The 18,828-nt window shown below is 41.6% G+C and overlaps 2 protein-coding genes across 3 annotated transcripts in view; both read left to right on the forward strand.

Moving 5' to 3' along the window:
* The window catches only part of LOC126095282 (cytochrome P450 4C1-like), a 355,750-nt gene that overhangs the window by 163,213 nt on the left and 173,709 nt on the right, over nt 1–18,828 (forward strand). The gene's annotated exons all lie outside the window — the stretch shown is intronic.
* Nucleotides 3,153–18,828, forward strand: part of LOC126095285 (cytochrome P450 4C1-like) — a 74,959-nt gene continuing 59,283 nt past the window's right edge. For both annotated transcript variants that reach the window (XM_049910052.1, XM_049910053.1), the window contains exons 1-2: nt 3,153–3,347; nt 8,635–8,741. In XM_049910052.1, coding sequence (XP_049766009.1) covers nt 3,185–3,347; nt 8,635–8,741 — 270 coding nt within the window. In that variant the 5' untranslated portion in view covers nt 3,153–3,184. The remainder of the gene's footprint in view (nt 3,348–8,634; nt 8,742–18,828) is intronic.

Below are 18,828 nucleotides of genomic sequence, written 5' to 3' on the forward strand. Positions count from 1 at the left end.
AAGATGAACATTGTTAGATGGATCGAGCTTTCCGCTGGTGTCGATTGACTGGTTTGTCTTCATAGAATGTCGTTGGTGGTATGGATGAGGCGTGAGAGGCTAGTAATAGAGAGGTGGTGCGGGCAAGGGTGAGAAGCGGCTGTACACGCGCAAGAAGGGTTGGCGAGCGTAACGGCCAGCGAATGGACGTGCTTTGGTGAGACTGCTGGGAGCAGAGGAGAGTGCGTGTGTGTAGGAAGATACATGCTCAGACTTTCGCTAGTTCGGAGGAAGAAGACAGCACGCCATGGTAGTCATCTTGTGTAGAATGATGGTATGTCGCTTTTGGAACTTTTGGTCATTGCTGTCTAGGGGACTGGTTTCAGTTTCACCCGATGAAGTGATTTTATTCTATAATCTCGTGGAACTTTGTTGTGAAGGTGATATAAGAGGGGGAGGAATATGGACAGCGCAGGTAACGAATAATTTGGTTTGGTTTGGTGGAAATAAGGCACGAACTGCTGAACTGGTTGAGAAAAACTTGTTCTGGTAGTCAGGCGTGTGGTACGAGTAATACAAGGTCCATGGGGGTGTGTAAATATTAAGTAATTTAAGTAAAGTGAATCTGTACATGGGTACTTTGATAAAAGGTTGTTTTTTCTGTTACTGTAACATCCGGTCTACCCGACGGGAGGCCCTCGTCACATGACATTTATTTATTTACTGTTTAGGGTTGTATAGTAACTGGATTTTTTCCTTCTCTGAGGACTGTGTGTATTAGTGTAGTAATTACCGGGCCGGCCGCGGTGATCAGTCCGGAACCGCGCGACTGCTACGGTCGCAGGTTCGAATCCTGCCTCGGACATGGATGTGTGTGATGTCCTTAGGTTAGTTAGGTTTAAGTAGTTCTAAGTTCTAGGGGACTGATGACCACAGACGTTAAGTCCCATAGTGCTCAGAGCCATTTGAACCATTTTGAATAATTACCGGAAATAGTGGAGAGCTCTAGGTTAATATTTCGGTGACTGTTCCAGGTAAACTAAATTTAATAAACTGCATTTCCTTTGGTTAACTAACTGTAAATGATAGCGTGAGAACTTAAAATGATCATTTTCTGTGTGAGATTTGGATAAATTATTTGTTATCAAGTGCTCTCGTAAATGTTTTTGGTAGACTAATTTAACTTGTGGAGATTTAATGGCAAGTGTCCTGGAACTGTTGGTTTATAGATTATTTTAAAAGAACTGTCCTCTGGTATTGTCAGATTTTTTAAAATTACAACTTAAGGGATTTAAATAAAACATTGGTCAATGGGTGTAGTTTCAAAAAACTGTTTTAATGTTTTGTTTAATTTTTATGGGTGATGTCTTTCTATAAGCTTTTGTAAGTGAACGTTAGAAAACAAAAGGATTTCACTGTAAGATGGAACTGATTAGCTAATGCTCGTTGGATCATAAATATAGGAAGAGACTAACAATTGCCGTTAGCAAAGTAAATGAAATGGTAGGGCACGGTATTGACTGCTCAGCCATGTACTAAAAAGCTTGTTGGCCTTTTGAAAGTTAAACTTTTGTAGTAAGGAGTGTTCGACTTTCAGTGTACAATCAGTCTGCTCCACTTTCCGACTAAATCCGTGCCTTAAATGAAATTGAAAATAAAAAAAAAGTTTCCAGGTTTTGCACATTTGTCCGTGATAAACATAATTTTTGTACTCCAGTTTCTAAAGTTATAATAGTCGAGGTATATGAAAGCGAGGCAGCTGTTGAGAAGGGAGTGAGACAGGGTTGTAGCATATCGCCAACGTTATTCAATCTCTACACTGAACAGGCAGTAAAGGAAACCAAAGAAAAACTTGGAGTAGGAATTAAAGTTCACGGAGAAGAAATAAAAACGTTGAGGTTTGCCGATGACACTGTAATTCTGTCTGGGGCAGCAAAGGTCTTGGAAGAGCAGTTAAACGGAATGGGACTGTGTCTTCAAAGGAGGATGTAAGATGAACATCAGCAAAAGCAGATAAAGGATTATTGAATGCAGTCAAATCAAATTAGGTGATGCTGAGGGAATTAGATTAGGAAACGAGACACTTAAATTAGTAGATGAGTTTAGCTATTTGGTGAGCAAAATAACTGAAGATGCCCGAAGCAGAGAGGACAACAGCAAAAAAAGCGTTTCTGAAGAAGAGAAATTTGTTAATATCGAAATTAGATTTAACTGTTAGGAAGTCTTTTCTGAAAGTATTTGTCTGGAGTGTAACCATGTATGGTAGTGAAACATGGACGAAAAACAGTTTAAACAAAAAGAGAATAGAACCTTTGGATATGTGATGCAGCAGAAGAATGTTGAAGACTAGATGGGTCGATCACCTAACTAATGAGGAGGTACTGAATAGAATTGGGGGGACAAAAAATTTATGGCACAACTTGACCAAAAGAAGAGATCGATTGATAGGACACATTTTGAGATCATCAGATTAGTACTGGTGGGAAGTGGAAGGGGGGGGGGGGGGGAATCGTATACGGAGACCAAGAGATGAATACAGTAAGCAGATTCAGAAGCAGTAGTTATTGGGAAATGAAGAGTCTCGCACAGGAGAGAGTAGCATGGAGAGCTGCATTAAACCAGTCTTCGGACTAAAGACCACCACCACAACAACAACAAAGTTTCTAATTCTTACTCACAGTCAGACTACTCAGTTTTTCTGAATAACACCATCTGTCAGTAAGTGTGAATCATCGAAATTTTACTGAGCGAGGTGGTACAGTGGTCAGCACATTGAACTCTCATTCGGTAGGACAACAGTTCAAATCCGCGTCCAGACAATTTAGGTTTTCCGTAATTTCTCTAAATCTCTTCAGGTAACTGCCGGTATGGTTCCATTGAATAAGCACGACTGACTTCTTTCCCCATCCTTCACAAATCCCATGGGACCTATGACATCGTTGTTTGGTCCCCTCCCCTAAACCAACCAAGCAATCAACCGAGCTCTTAAACTTACCTGTGTGTACGTTGTGAGTGATGGGAGCAGGTGTTTTGGAGAACACCGGCCGCAGAGTGCAGCGTCACTGTGAATCAGCTGCTGCGTGGAGTTTGGACCGGTCCAGAGGTCGAGCCGCGGGCAGCCTTGAAAGCGACCGGTCTCCACCGCGCGCTGCACTCAGTCGGCGTGTAGAACGTTGGCGGGATCTCGCTCCGACGGCCCTGGGGGATGCTGGACATAACGGCACTGCTACTGGCGGCTGTTGTGGTCGCAGTGTCTGCGAGCATCATCTCCAGGAAATGGCGCTGGAGGCAGGTCGAAAAGCTTCCTGGCCTCGTAGCCCTGCCTTTTATAGGGACTACGTACATCGCATTCCTTACGAAGCGAGAGGGTGAGTTGAAGTTTTCAGTTAGTCTCAGTTTTAAAATATCTTTCCCACTGCGTCGTTGGAAAAATGAGTGCAGAGCGGATCTCGAACTAGTCGATCGTTTCGTTTCCCACTCGATTTTCGAATTAAAAAATAATCATCTACCGCACGTTATCTTCTATTTATGGCGATTTCATTCAGCGAGTACACAAATGATGGTTCATACATTCCTTTTGCTGACTGACAATTGTCTAACATAGGTGCTTGCTTATAGTAATGTAAAGTAATGTATGAAGTTATTTAAGGAATACTGCACTGAAGAAGTAATGAACTACATTCTGTTTCTGCTAATAAATTAACATTCATAAGTGTGTTCTTTATGTAAAGCTAAAATTCCGTGTATCAGATGCTCAATCAGTATATAATCTATATAACTCCAGGTGTGTATTTATCTCAGGTATCACATAGAATATACCTCAAATATCAACAAGTAGACAAACAAGCAACTACTGAATATCATGTAGTGTCCTGACATGCAACACTCCAAAAACATATCAGTACACTAAACACACACTATTGTAGATGAGAACAGCTCGAGGTCCTACCGAGACCTTCTCGCCTGAAATAGGTAGAAACAGGCTATTGTCAACCAACGAGCTACTTAGACTATGTTACACATCCAAATACAATATACCACTTTCCTCTAAATATTACAACTTATTTCCACCATACTTATTGTATTTATTTCTTTTTGAGATTTCCATCACATAAATCATATTCTCCTAAACTAGGCAGAAGTAGATTATACAGAACCGCTTTAACGATTGGAGAACATTAAATTCTCTGCACCCTAGAGAATTTATTATACAATACGGTTTTTATATGATTTAAAACAGCATTAACAGCTGCATACCAATAAGATTGTAACAAAAAGAAGTCTTCCCTGTTACATTTGGAAGTATCTGACCCACCTTACATTTCAAGGCAGTGGCCTATTCTGTATGATTAATTAAATAAATAATAACATATAATATTTTATTCTTAAAATTGAAATACTGATTTTTGCACCCACATTAATCTCAATTTTTTTTTTAGAGAAACGTATTTGTCCGTAACTTTTATAATAAATTGTCTCGAATACCTTAATGAATGCAATTCTTTTCATCTTTTATTAAAAAATAAATGGTGCTGTAATTTTTTACAATTATTTGCGAGGGGCATTCAATATTAATGCAACTCTTTTTTTCTGAAAGCATGTTGGTTTTATTCAGGAGTGCAGTGCAACACATTATTCCCGATCTTTCTGGCTACAAAATCCTGCTTTTCAACTTAACCTATGTTTAATACGACGGCTTTGCGTCACCTTGCTAAGAGGGCCTGTATGCCCGCATGGTACCACTCTAATGTGCGAACCAACCTTCTCATCACCCACGTACTGCTTCCCGCTGAGTGCGTCCCTGGTTGGGCCAAACAGGTGGAAGTTCTTAAAGGGTCTTGTGCTAGGCGGCGAGGAACCCAGTGGGCAGGCAGCTTCGTGTACCGCAGCTGGTGGACGGCTGTGTCTCTACTACCAACAGAGACCTTCACTTGAGCAGTGAAGTGTTCTGTTGTGAGCCGTTGATCATTTGGAATGAGTGTGTCCGCACTTCCCAACACGGCAGGAGTCACAGCTTGCTGCAGCCGGTTGGCACACGGGAGTTCGGAAGGTTTAGCGCAATCTTGTTGCGAAGATGACAGACGTCTTTCCAACAATTCGCCGTGCTTTTGTTCACTGCCAGGCGTCCGTAGACATTCTCCATGAGCCTACATATATCTGTGATGCTCTGGGTTTCCAACAAAAGAAACTCAATGACAGCTGTCCGCTTGGAACTCACCTCCACCACAAACGCCTACAATTTTGAAGGCTACGTATAGCGCCGCCACACATCGGAACGTCATGAAACTATAGGAGCTGGAGCAGGAATATTCCACGATGTCCCACAGCAAATTCTGCACTTTGTCAACAGAAAATGACAGAGGAAAAAAAAGTGTTTCATTACTTATTGAACGCCCCTCGTAACAAACCACAAATACTGTGTAGTTGACTTTTAATTCGAATATTTTTTCTCAAACGCAGTACTTGTAGGTTTTCTATCAGAACGGGTTCATCCTGGGGATCAATATATCCTAAATACGTCTTTTATAGGAAGGAAGGTGAACAGCGTTTCCAGTACTGTGATGGTTGATGTGGGGTGATTATGGTGGCCATTACCTGGTCGAGGACGAGATAGGGTATCTCTAGTGACAGGCTATTGGGTCAGACGTATATTCAAATCGTGCTCCCCCCTCGTCTAGTGGTTTCGCCACTGCGACAGTTTGCTTGGTACCATGGGATACTTACATCAGTGTGCCCGCCCGGTTGGCCGTGCGGTCTAACGCACGTCTTTCCGGGCGGGAAGGAGCGCCTGGTCCCCGGCACGAATCCGCCCGGCGGATTTGTGTCGAGGTCCGGTGAACCGGCCAGTCTCTGGATGGTTTTTAGGCGGTTTTCCATCTCCCTCGGCGAATGTGGGCTGGTTCCCCTTATTCCGCCTCAGTTACACTATGTCGGCGATTGCTGCGCAAACAAGTTCTCCACGTACGCGTACACCACCATTACTCTACCAGGCAAACAAAAGGGGTTACACTCGTCTGGTGTGAGACGTTCCCTGGGGGGGGGGGGGGGGGTCCACCGGGGACCGAACCGCACAATAACCCTCGGTTCGGTGTTGGGAAGCGGAGGGGTGAAGTGGATTGTGGACTGCGGTAGACGTCGTGGGGTTGTGGACCACTGCGGCTGCGACGGGGAGGGAGCCTCTCCGTCGTTTATAGGTCCCCGGTTAACATACAATACAATACACCAGTGTTGTGTCTAATTCATGTAGCGACTTCTATCAGATCCCCATAACCGAGAAACAAATTGTGTCTACCGGCGGCAAGGCAATTTTGTGACCGAAATGATATATAAGGATAACAGATTCCAGCGTGAATTGTCCAACACTTTAGTAACTGATGCGTCCAATTCAGAAACTACGACGAGGGAAGCTATGAGCTGTTAACGTTTCATTTCACGAGAGCCCATGACCTAACATCACATTCTTGGTATATAAACAAAGCCTTCGTTGTCAATGTTTTTAAATAATGAGAAGATAAAAACTTCATTGAGGAGCTAGCTCTAATCAGAGGTCGTAAAAGCGTTCAGTGGTGTGTTACCTCGCATTATCACAAGTACTTCGAGGGAAATCATAACAAAAAGTAGAAATGTTCGGAGCCCATTTATGTATGTGGATGTAATCAATTATATGTGGACACACCTAAATTTTCGACCCTCGCATTTTACGATATTTTGCAGCCAGTTGATAGTTACTTTGAAGCTGTTCTTTTTATCGGCGGAACAGGCTGACTTATCATCATCTCCCGTAGGCGATAACGGCCTGTTCATATCAGTGTTTACGTACGTTATCCGGTTTTTATCAACATCAGAGACCACTCACAACGACAAATCGGTTTTAGTGGTGAATCTTTCATGGTTTCTTTCAAATTCACCAATAATTACACTTCCACAAAAAATTTTACTAACTGTAAATGCTGCTCACAATTTAAGAAAACAAAGCAGTGAGACCATAAGTGTGGTACAGACAAGCTAACCTGAGGCGTTCATTCCTCACCCCTTCACCACCAGCGGATTCCGTGTGACGTTTCGGACATTTGGAATGTTGTACATTTTTCTTATTATTACTGTCCTATTTACAAATTTTCGCCTCATGACAAAGAAAATATGTGCTAAATTCTATGAGAAAGACAATTAAACACAAAATGCTAACTTACATATTCCCGATGTACTGTCGGCTGGAAACGCGACCAATGCAATCAAAGAAAACTTCATTTGCTTTAGTCAGTTATCGCCCTTGTATTTTGCTAATGACTTCTGGTTTCTGCACAAAGTACCATCATCAGGCCATCCTATGGTCAGAAAAATCATAGTGCATAGTTAAAATATTATTTAAGAAAGATTTACAAATTAATTTCCTCTATCATACCTAACGTAAGATACAAAATTCAACTAAAAATATACGCACCCCCTCATCCCCGGCTCGCCTACCTAAGTAGGTGTGCAATATACAAAACTGGAGGTCAATGCTATCATTTTCAGCATACGTAAGCTTCTGCTATATGTGATAATAATGTCCCCTTTGTGGATGTGTTTTTTTCGATTCCCAGGGGTCACAATGTAAAAAATTGTCTAAAAACCAAATTCGCATAAAAGATGGAATGTAAAGAAGACAAATAATAACATATAATAGATGAGATACTAAGAAGCCATGTTAGAATCTAGCTTGTAGCCGACAGGCAACTCATGAGCCGCTGAAAAACTATTACAATTGATCACTGGCGAGGGACGAAATCGGCAGCAGCGATTTCAAACGTTTTCTGTATTCAGCCTGAAGTGGTTGGAAACCACAGAAACCTACATTCGGATAGGCAGACTAGAATTTTCTTCACACTCCAATATCTTAAACCATTGTGAAATACCGCTTAGTTGAAAAAAAAATAAACGAAACTGGGCTATATGCAAGACTTGTTTTTATTGTTTACATTGTTGTTAATTTCGTTATTGGGTGTTACTAAGGTAGAAGTAGTTCGCCATTTTGATGATGAACTACAAAATGCAGTTTCTGTCATTGATCGTCTTACACCCCCGACGCTGATTTCATGTCTGTAAACATTCCTACGGTATAAGAGTTTACTGTACCTCCTAACGCCCTAGCCTTTTAACAGAAGTATCTATAGTGTCGTCAGTTTAAAATTCTTGAATTTATTTGGTGTCAATGAATTTGTGTACGGTAACTGTTTTCTGTTCCTGGTTGTTGGTTTCTCACGTTTACTTATGTCTTCTCTTTTAAAGCCCTTCCAACAGAAGTATGTGCTTGAAAGAACAACGGTAAAGTGCAGACTTTTCGTTGTGTTTATTCTTTTTTGATGAGTTCCTTCTTCAGAGAGGAAAATAAAATTGAATGATGAACGTATTTAATGTTCAATTTTCCATTTGTTTGGAGTACTCAAACTAGGCCTTATGTGCCTTTGACAAGCTTAACAGTGGAATATTATATTTTTAATTGTTTTGATCGACCTATTCACCTGTCCTCAAATACAAACACATACCCGCAGATATATCCAATCGGATATAAAAAAATGAGAAAGGAGCGGCAACGAAACTTAATGTTGTTATTTAACTGTATAGAGACGTTATCATTTGGAAGACTTATTATGTCTTTCGTGTCCTTTGTTGCAGATCGGATGCGCAAATTTGACGAGGTGATCAAGAGGTTCGGTCCAATCTTCCGGTCCTGGATTGGACCGTATCCATCGATAATGATCCAAAAACCAGAATACCTAGAGGTAAGTACGATTTATTTCTTCCGTTGCACCGAGAGAACACATTATCAATCGCTGCAGTCAATCTGCACAGTACTCACAAGGAAATATTGTACGTAAATATTTTAAGTTTAATAAATAAGTATCCTGTAAGTTTGTTTGAGATTTTACTACACAAAATTCAGAAATGGATTAAAGAGAAACACTGATTGATATATAACTGAGTTAGAAATTGTAGTACAGTAGTGTCACTATCATATCTCATGCTGTGCAAGAGTTATAAACCGGATATCTAAACGAAATTTTGACCACTGTTTACTCAGATTACAACATCAACTAATGACGTCCAAAATGGACTCATCTATGCCTAACTTAGGACCTCCACTCCGACAGGCTGGTATTTAGGCCATGTCTCCTTTAGTTACCATTCAGTATGAAGACGAGTCCAGCATAATAACGCGAAGAATCGCTACTCCCTGTACGGGAATTAAGACCTAAAACAAACATGTACCAGCCTTCATTGGTGATGGAATGTGTTAAGACATAGTATATCTAATTGGGAAGTGCAGGGTTCAAATCTCGACCCGCAAGAAGACGAGTATTAGAATAATCTCCTAACCATGTCATAGTACATTCTTTTCACCAGTCTTCTCCCAAATAAACCTGTACTCTCAATAGGTATGAGACACCAAATAATTTTCATTTCCGTGAGTTGTTTATGGTCACTGCTCACTTCCTTACAACAGATGAAGTATTCGTAAGACGACAAAACGAAATTTCACCATTTCGCTATTCTATGCCCCCCGCCCCCTCCATATAGTAAGTGAGGAAAGATGCAGAATTTATCAGCTCGAAGTGCAACGTGTAGGTGAAGTGTTAGGCCATGACCACCAAGTTCACACGAACTTCACACCTGTCACTTCTATCTGCTACTGACAGAGCTCTGCAAATTCCTATGCACGTACATAGTGATTTGATGTTTGTAGACACCACTGAGTCATCAATTTTATTTAAAAAGAATTATCAGTATCTTTTTGTCGGAAGATATATTGATTTTGCCATTTCAGTGCATCACGAACTTTCAGCCTCAAATCGCGTTTATTACCTAATGCAAAACGTTATTGACTGTGTTAAAATTCCAAAATAACTCTAATTACACTGAGGTGACGAAAGTCATGGGATGCCTACTAAGACCATATCGGCCCTCCTTTTGCACGGCGTAGTGCAGGGACTCGACATGGCACGGACTTAACTGAACATTGGAAGTCCTCTGCAGAAGTATTCAGCCATGCCGTCGCTATAGCCCTCCATGATTGCGAAAGTGTTGCCGGTGAAGGATTTTGTGTACTAACTGAATTTCGACTAGCTCCAACTACTATTCCACGTTCAAACTCTTAATTTCCCGTCGTGCGGTCATAACCACGTCGGAAACCTTTCCTCGTGAATCACCTGAGTACGAATGACAGGTCCGCCAGTGTACTTTCCTTTTATACCTTGAATCCGAATATAGGATGACGGTTTAATGGACCTGCAGTATTTCTCTTCAGTGCGCTCTTATCCTCGTAACGTGCCAGTCCCTACTTCCAAAGCATCTACCGCCATCTATATATCGTATGTGTGGATCGCTATCCTATGACTTTGTCACTTCTGTGTATAACTTACTAGTCACCGATTTGAATCTGTACTAAGAAAAGAAAGAAAGGCTGAAAGGTGAAAAGAAAACATAGAGGGTCTTTATAAAGGAAACACACTTGAAAACAATATTATGCAAAGAGAAGTAGAAGTAGATGAGAGAGACTGGAGATCTAGTACTGTGAGGATAATTTGACAGAGCAAGAGAGAGTCGCAAGAAGTCCGTTGGAGTAGAGGACATTCTCCTTAGAAGTATTGAAAGCCTCTGGAAAGATATCCATGACAAAACTAACCCATCGTGTACGCAAGATATATCACAAAGGCGAAATACTCTCAGACTTGAAGAAGAATTTCTATTTAAAAGAAAGCAAGTGCTGACAGGTGCGAATATTACCAAAATGTCGTTTTAATAAGTCATGCTTGTAAAATACTGACACGAGTTACTTATAGGAGAATGAGAAAAGTGGTAGAAGCTAACATCGTGGGAGATTAGCTTGGGATCTGGAGAAATGTAGGAGCCGTACGACGTATCTTAGAAGATAAGTTGGGGAAAGGCAAACCTATCTTTATAGAATTAGTAGATTTAGTAAATGCTTTTGACATTGTTGACTGACATATACTCTTTGAAATTTTGTGGGCTACAACCCTGTCTCACTCCCTGTCCAACCACTGCTTCCCTTTGATGCCCCTCGACTCTTACAACTGCCATCTGGTTTCTGTACAAATTGTAAATAGCCTTTCGCTCCCTGTATTCGATACCTGACACCTTCAGAATTTAAAAGAGAGTATTCCAGTCAACATTGTCAAAAGCTTTCTCTAAGTCTACAAATGCTAGAAACGTAGGTTTGCGTTTCCTTAATCTATTTTCTAAGATAAGTCTTAGGGTCAGTATTGCCTCACGTGTTCTAACATTTCTACGGAATTCAAACTGATCTCCCCCGAGATCGGCTTCTACCAGTTTTTCCATTCGTCTGTAAAGAATTCACGTTAGTATTTTGCAGCCCTGGTTTATTAAACTGATAGTTAGGTAATTTTCACATCTGTCAACACCTTCTTCCTTTGGGATTGGAATTATATTCTTCTTGAAGTCTGACGGTATTTCGCTTGTCTCATATATCTTGCTCACCAGATGATAGGGTTTTGTCAGGGCTGGCTCTCCCAAGGCTATCAGTAATTCTAATGCAATGTTGTCTACTCGCGGGACCTTGTTCCGATTTGGGTCTTTCAGTGCTCTGTCAAACTCTTCATGCAGAATCATATCTCCCATTTCATTTTGTAGGTAGCAATGACAAAACAGAGAGGGCCAAAGGTTATTTACAATTAGTACAGAAACAGGCTGCAGTTAAAAGAGTCGAAGTAAATGAAAATTGGAATTCAGGGAGACGAATAAGAATTTTGTGGTTTGCTGATGACACTTTAATTGTTTCAGAGGCTGCAAATGTCTTGCAAGAGCAGTTGAACGGAATGGATAGTGTCTTGAAAAGATGTTGTTAGATGTTTAGATAAGTATCAGCAAAACAAAATAAAATAATAGATTATAGACGACATAAATAAGGTGAAGTTAGATTAGGAAATGAGACAATGAAATTAGTCAACGGCTTCTGCAATTTGGCCAGAAAAACACTGACGATGCCGAAACAGAGACTTTGTCAAGCGAGTTACGGAGGATGTGCGCAGCACATATAGCTGATAGGTTGTCCTGCAACTTCAATAGATCTAAAGATGTTCTAAGCACTGACTCAAGCAAGTGATCATCATAAACAAAAATGAGATAATACACTGCAGTTAAAAGCACTGTAAGTTTTTAAATGTAGGTTAGCAGAAGAATGTTAAAAATTGGGTGAGCAGATTGGGTAACTATTGAGGAGGAATTAAAAAAGAATTAGGAGAAAAAGAAATTTGTATGTGTGTACGATATATATAGGACGTCCCAGGAGAAATGGTCATCAATCAGAGATATGACAGGAACGATCATGAGATGCAAAAAACCTCATATATATGGGATGTCCGAAGAGAATACCGACAAGTTCCTTCTGCGGTAAAAAGGTCGAGTAAACCTTAACTATAAAATGGACATCTTAAGAGGTATGAGAACTTGTTCAGCTTCGATATTATAAACAGACCTCTTATTTTGGTGAAATGAACCTGACCTTAGAAGTTTTTCGGCATTTTTTACACATCTGTTCTCTCTGTTCACTATCGGCGTGAAGGCTACTACGTGCTTGAGTATGCAGTTGCACAGGGTAGGGAGGAATAATGCCAATAGAATACACAGTGGGTTCCTCATTCAGAAGTCACATTGGAATGTTGCTTGTTCCAGTCAATATCGCGTTACGCCTCTAAGGTAACTTCGACCAGAATTCCACACAGACAGAATCGAGTCCTTCCGCAACTGCAGTTAATCGTTCTGCGATATTGCCGCATGCAGTACTGTAGACTCCTCGACTGTGTGTTTGTGTACGTGTGTGTGTGTGTGTGTGTGTGTGTGTGTGTGTGTGTGTGTATGTAAAACGGTTGCGTTTTGGAGCTCCTCACTCAATGCCATGCAAGGTTCTCAATGGCCCTACGCTGTTAGCGCCAGAGAAGACAGACAAATATTGTTCACTCAGCCGTGCATCTTCGTACAGTCGTGTCACGTACCTTTAGTCAGCTAACAACACTGAGCAGCACTGTCTGTCAGCACTGATGCTGTAGCGCTCTGCATTTGACCGGCCACGACTCTCATGCTGAGGGAGCACCGAATCGCTCGTGTTTGGCCTCACATGACTTGACTCGGTCATTCCGGATACGTGAATAAGCAAAACATGACCAGTCTTTACTGACATGCCGCCTCATCTAGCCTCACTGCACTGCACCAACCCAACACCTCTCTCTCTTTCCATTTTTTCTTACTCTTTTTTCCTTTATTTCTTTGTCTTTCTGTCTTGTAACGTACCTACAACGAATAAAGCCTATGTGTTGGTCTGTGAAAATGGACTCGATAAGCAACCTGAGCTATCAGTAATCGGAATCTACCCTGCATAACACTGTGTGCGTGTTGTATGAGTCTCAGTTTCACTGTCATTTAAGTCCTAAACATATCGTTAAATAAAAAACTTAAAACTAACATTTGCATAAGCTAGCTGACTGCGTATTTAAATAAGAATTTAAAGTGTACATAATCTGGCTTGCGCAACGAAATTTACTGGAGTAGAGTACGTGACATGTTGTGGTGTGTCAGTGTCTCTGATTTGACTCTAAGTTTTGCACTCACCTCATTCGATGACTGGCTTTTTCCAAGTGGTTTACAGCAATTCGCAGCAGCAGAGGCTAAATCTTATTGTTACCAAGAATGAATTTAATAAAAAGGAGTTTGCTTGGGTCCTGTTACCCAATAAATAACTTGTAAAAAGGGATTTCATAAATTAAGTCTATTTAAAAACTTCAGAAATCGTCATGACCAATAATACACTCCTGGAACATTGACACCGGTGTGTCAGACCCACCATACTTGCTCCTGACACTGCGAGAGGGCTGTACAAGCAATGATCACACGCACGGCACAGCGGACACACCAGGAACCGCGGTGTTGGCCGTCAAATGGCGCTAGCTGCGCAGCATTTGTGCACCGCCGCCGTCAGTGTCAGCCAGTTTGCCGTGGCATACGGAGCTCCATCGCAGTCTTTATCACTGGTAGCATGCCGCGACAGCGTGGACGTGAACCGTATGTGCACTTGACGGACTTTGAGCGAGGGCGTATAGTGGGCATGCGGGAGGCCGGGTGGACGTACCGCCGAATTGCTCAACACGTGGGGCGTGAGGTCTCCACAGTACATCGATGTTGTCGCCAGTGGTCGGCGGAAGGTGCACGTGCCCGTCGACCTGGGACCGGACCGCAGCGACGCACGGATGCACGCCAAGACCGTAGGATCCTACGCAGTGCCGTAGGGGACCGGACCGCCACTTCCCAGCAAATTAGGGACACTGTTGCTCCTGGGGTATCGGCGAGGACCATTCGCAACCGTCTCCATGAAGCTGGGCTACGGTCCCGCACACCGTTAGGCCGTCTTCCGCTCACGCCCCAACATCGTGCAGCCCGCTTCCAGTGGTGTCGCGACAGGTGTGAATGGAGGGACGAATGGAGACGTGTCGTCTTCAGCGATGAGAGTCGCTTCTGCCTTGGTGCCAATGATGGTCGTATGCGTGTTTGGCGCCGTGCAGGTGAGCGCCACAATCAGGACTGCATACGACCGAGGCACACAGGGCCAACACCCGGCATCATGGTGTGGGGAGCGATCTCCTACACTGGCCGTACACCACTGGTGATCGTCGAGGGGACACTGAATAGCGCACGGTACATCCAAACCGTCATCGAACCCATCGTTCTACCATTCCTAGACCGGCAAGGGAACTTGCTGTTCCAACAGGACGATGCACGTCCGCATGTATCCCGTGCCATCCAACGTGCTCTAGAAGGTGTAAGTCAACTACCCTGGCCAGCAAGATCTCCGGATCTGTCCCCCATTGAGCATGTTTGGGACTGGATGGAGCGTCGTCTCACGCTGTCTGCACGTCCAGCACGAACGCTGGTCCAACTGAGGCGCCAGGTGGAAATGGCATGGCAAGCCGTTCCACAGGACTACATCCAACATCTCTACGATCGTCTCCATGGGAGAATAGCAGCCTGCATTGCTGCGAAAGGTGGATATACACTGTACTAGTGCCGACATTGTGCATGCTCTGTTGCCTGTGTCTATGTGCCTGTGGTTCTGTCAGTGTGATCATGTGATGTATCTGACCCCAGGAATGTGTCAATAAAGTTTCCCCTTCCTGGGACAATGAATTCACGGTGTTCTTATTTCAATTTCCAGAAGTGTAGTTTGACAAGTCTTAATACTGGCGAAATGCATAATAATGATCTTATAAATATCAACAATGGCCTAGTGCCAGATTAACAAATTATTTCAATTTCAAAATTAGATTAACATTTAATAACCACATCATATTTGTCAATTAGTTGTGGAGAATAACTGCCGGCCGGGGTGGCCGAGCGGTTCTAGGCGTTACTGCCTGGAACCGCGTGGCCGCTACGGTCGCAGGTTCGAATCCTGCCTCGGGCATGGATGTGTGTGCTGTTCTTAGGTTAGTTAGGTTTAAGTAGTTCTAAGTTCTAGGGGACTGATGACCTCAGACGTTAAGTCCCATAATGCTCAGAGCCATTTGAGCCTTTTTGGAGAATAAGTATTATTATTTGGAGGATAAGGAGTCTTCTTTAACTGACAAGCAAAACATGGGATTATTGCAAACTGGGACTAACAATCACGAACCTAGCCCTGCAATTGCGCTTTACGCTATGCTTGCGAATTTTACCTTGAATTCCATCTTCCAGCGTAGTTAAGCCATCTAAATCTTTCCTGGTCATATAAATGAAATCAGGCCTTGAGTGTGGTAAGAACTGCCATCACCGACACGAGGGCAGCGTGACACGTCTTCTGTCTCCGAGTTCTCGACCAACACCACTGAAATATTACTCTCGCAGGCAGATCTCGTCTCACAACCATGCTCAGACTCGCGTTCCCATGTTTCATCCTCATATTGTTACTATCGATATCTGAATGCTTATTTATTTCCATAGAGAATACAGAATCTTACACAATGCAAAGAATAGCCTTAAGTTGGCTATATTGTTTTCGATACTCAATTTAATATTTAATCAATGTAATGGAGAGTTCTGACACGCTCCTTACATTCTATCTCTCTCCCTCTCATATTAACACAAAAGTAATGTTGCCAACAACGCTTATGTGACACACTTAACTTTATACAGTACGTGAAACATAATTTGATAATGATACAAGCACAAATAGGGACTTATTCCAAACAGGAGATTCATTCTCCTAGTGAATAATAGGAAACAATAAACAAAATAAATACTATCCCTGAAAAATAGGGAACCATCATTTGTGTAAAGAAAACATGAAAAGAACATTTTAAGTCCACAGCTGTAAATCCTCACACGTTTCGCTTAAAAAATTTATAGTTACTGTTGATGAGTCTCGATTTAAAGGGCTGTAACGATTTGTTAATAACATACCAGATTTTCTAAAATATAAAGCACCGTTCAGTAGGTACGCTTGCTGCCGGAATACATAAAATACGTCGTGTTACTGCCGCCATTAGTGTTAGATGCGTTCGTGTCTACAAAGCCACTTTAAAATGTTATCATCACCACCAACGTCCACTAAAATCTGGAAGGTAGTTCCAGCTGCAGCAGATATTATGTTGTTCTTCCAGCCCTTGTAACGGTCTCTCATTCTTATTGGCGATGATACTGTACTTGAAGGCTCCCTGTAAATAAACAAAAGAGAAAGATGTCATAGAGAACTAGATGACGGTGTGCTCGAAAAAATATAGTTTACATTGGCAAAATGTTAAGCGAATTAGAATGTTTTCTTTTGGCTATAACACGCTATGTACCAATTATACAAAAACGGTTACATTAATGATTGAATGTAGTACCTGCAAAACTAGCACACTTTTATCGCAAACTGCTAAAAATTTCCTGTTTTTCATTTACATCAAGCATATTGACATCACGGAATGATAGCCAAAGAAACGTAGTAGTTTTATGTATGGAAGTAATTACAATCTTCTCACGCAGAAAAGTCACAGCTCGGGTTTTAATCCCTTGTATCTCCTGTTAACTAATACATATCTCCCCCTGTATAACAGTTAGTCAAGTTAATTACAAATAAATTCTTTCCTCGTTTCATACTGAAACAGTACTTGTAACTGCAGTAATTTAACTTACTCTGACAGACGCTGCAAATTTGTTGTCATACCAAAGAAAAATTAATTATTGTAGGCTTTCTCGCCATCTAATTCACCTGTGACCTCTGTAAATGGTTTCAGGAAATCAAAAAACTTTCCTGGAAGCTGATTATCATGTCCCTGAAATCTAAGCAGAATTCGTTAGCGTCTCTAAAGCAGCCACTTTAGGATAGCGTACAAGCCGTTCCAGCATGTACTGGCCTAAGGTTTTAATTATGATTCCAAAGATAAGCGGGGTTGCTTTCTTCCTGTACTGTACAATGAATATTACAGTATTTATTGTTGCTGTGATGTTCGGGGCATCATTTAACTTGAATCTATCTTCACCGAAAATGTGGTTAAGTGCTGTGGAATACAATGAGCAGCACAAAGTAGCCTGTTGAGTTTTTCCAAAGCTTGTATTATATTGGCACCCTAGTGACACAAAAAGCAAAATTATGCAACACGTCCATCAAAGTGCTCCACTCATTTCATTGTTAATAATTTCTACCATCTTTTAAATGTCCAGGATTTTAGCTGTAAATAAAACATTAATCACAAGAGATCAAAGAATGTTTGTGAAATGTGTTGTAAGCGCCAAATAATACATCTGAGTATGTGAATCAGCATATTTTATTAATATCTACAATAATAACAGAAAAAAGTATGCTGTTTCAAATTTCATTAGCCCACACTTAGACATGGCTGGTTATAGTAGAGGGACGTAGCGTTACATCTGAAACGCTGACTCCTCCATAATGTGCATGTAGACCTTCTTGGCCTAGTTCTTCACCAGAAACAGCATTAAAAATGTTCATATCTTTTGCACATATTGTCCAGCATTGTATGGTAGTAAAAAAAAAAAAAAAAAAAAAAAAAAGCTGTGGGAAAATCAAACATAAGAGACTCGAAGCATTTGAGATGTGGTGTCGAAAATTATGTGAACTAATAAGGCAAGGAATCACCACAGATTAGGCGAGGCAAGGAATATATGGAAAACACTGACAAGAAGAAGGGACAGGATGATAGGACATCTTTTAAGACACCAGGGATTAAATTCCATGGTACTAGATGAAGCTGTGGAGGGTAAAAGGCGTGCAGGAAGACAGAGACTAGGATACATCCAGCAAATGACTGAGGACATAGGGCGCAATTGCTACTCTGAGATTAAGAGATTGACAGCGAAGAAGAATTCGTGGTGGGCCGCATCAAACCAGTCAGAAGACTGATGACTCAAAAATAAAAAATAAAAACCTAAATCAACTAAAAATTTAGTCATGTATTCTTCCTAATTTAGAGTAAGTAGCATTTCCCTATTTCCTAACCTTCCTTTTGTTGCAATTTTAACGGTCAACAGTGTGGTAATGAAGCTGTGACCAGAATAATGATCAGCTAAGTGGAGCGGTGAACGAATCTATGAAGGCCTTTGTATGCCTCGCAGCACCCATCCTGTATGAGTCTTTTCTGTTTCAGAGGAACTTGAATTTCAGTGCTAATTGTTACTCAGAGCAACTATCAACAACTGCCACTAAAGAAAGACCGTATGGTATTAACAATGTAGTTGATATCCAATTTGCAAACACTAACATGAGTTGGTAATAACTGGAACTGCTGTTTGCACTAACCAGTAGCTTCCTACAGTCTGAAAGCACCCCGTGGAGCCACTCACGCTGTTGCTATAATGGCCCCG

The sequence above is a fragment of the Schistocerca cancellata genome, chromosome 8, assembly GCF_023864275.1.
Source record: "Schistocerca cancellata isolate TAMUIC-IGC-003103 chromosome 8, iqSchCanc2.1, whole genome shotgun sequence".
Taxonomy (NCBI): Eukaryota; Metazoa; Arthropoda; class Insecta; order Orthoptera; family Acrididae; genus Schistocerca; species Schistocerca cancellata.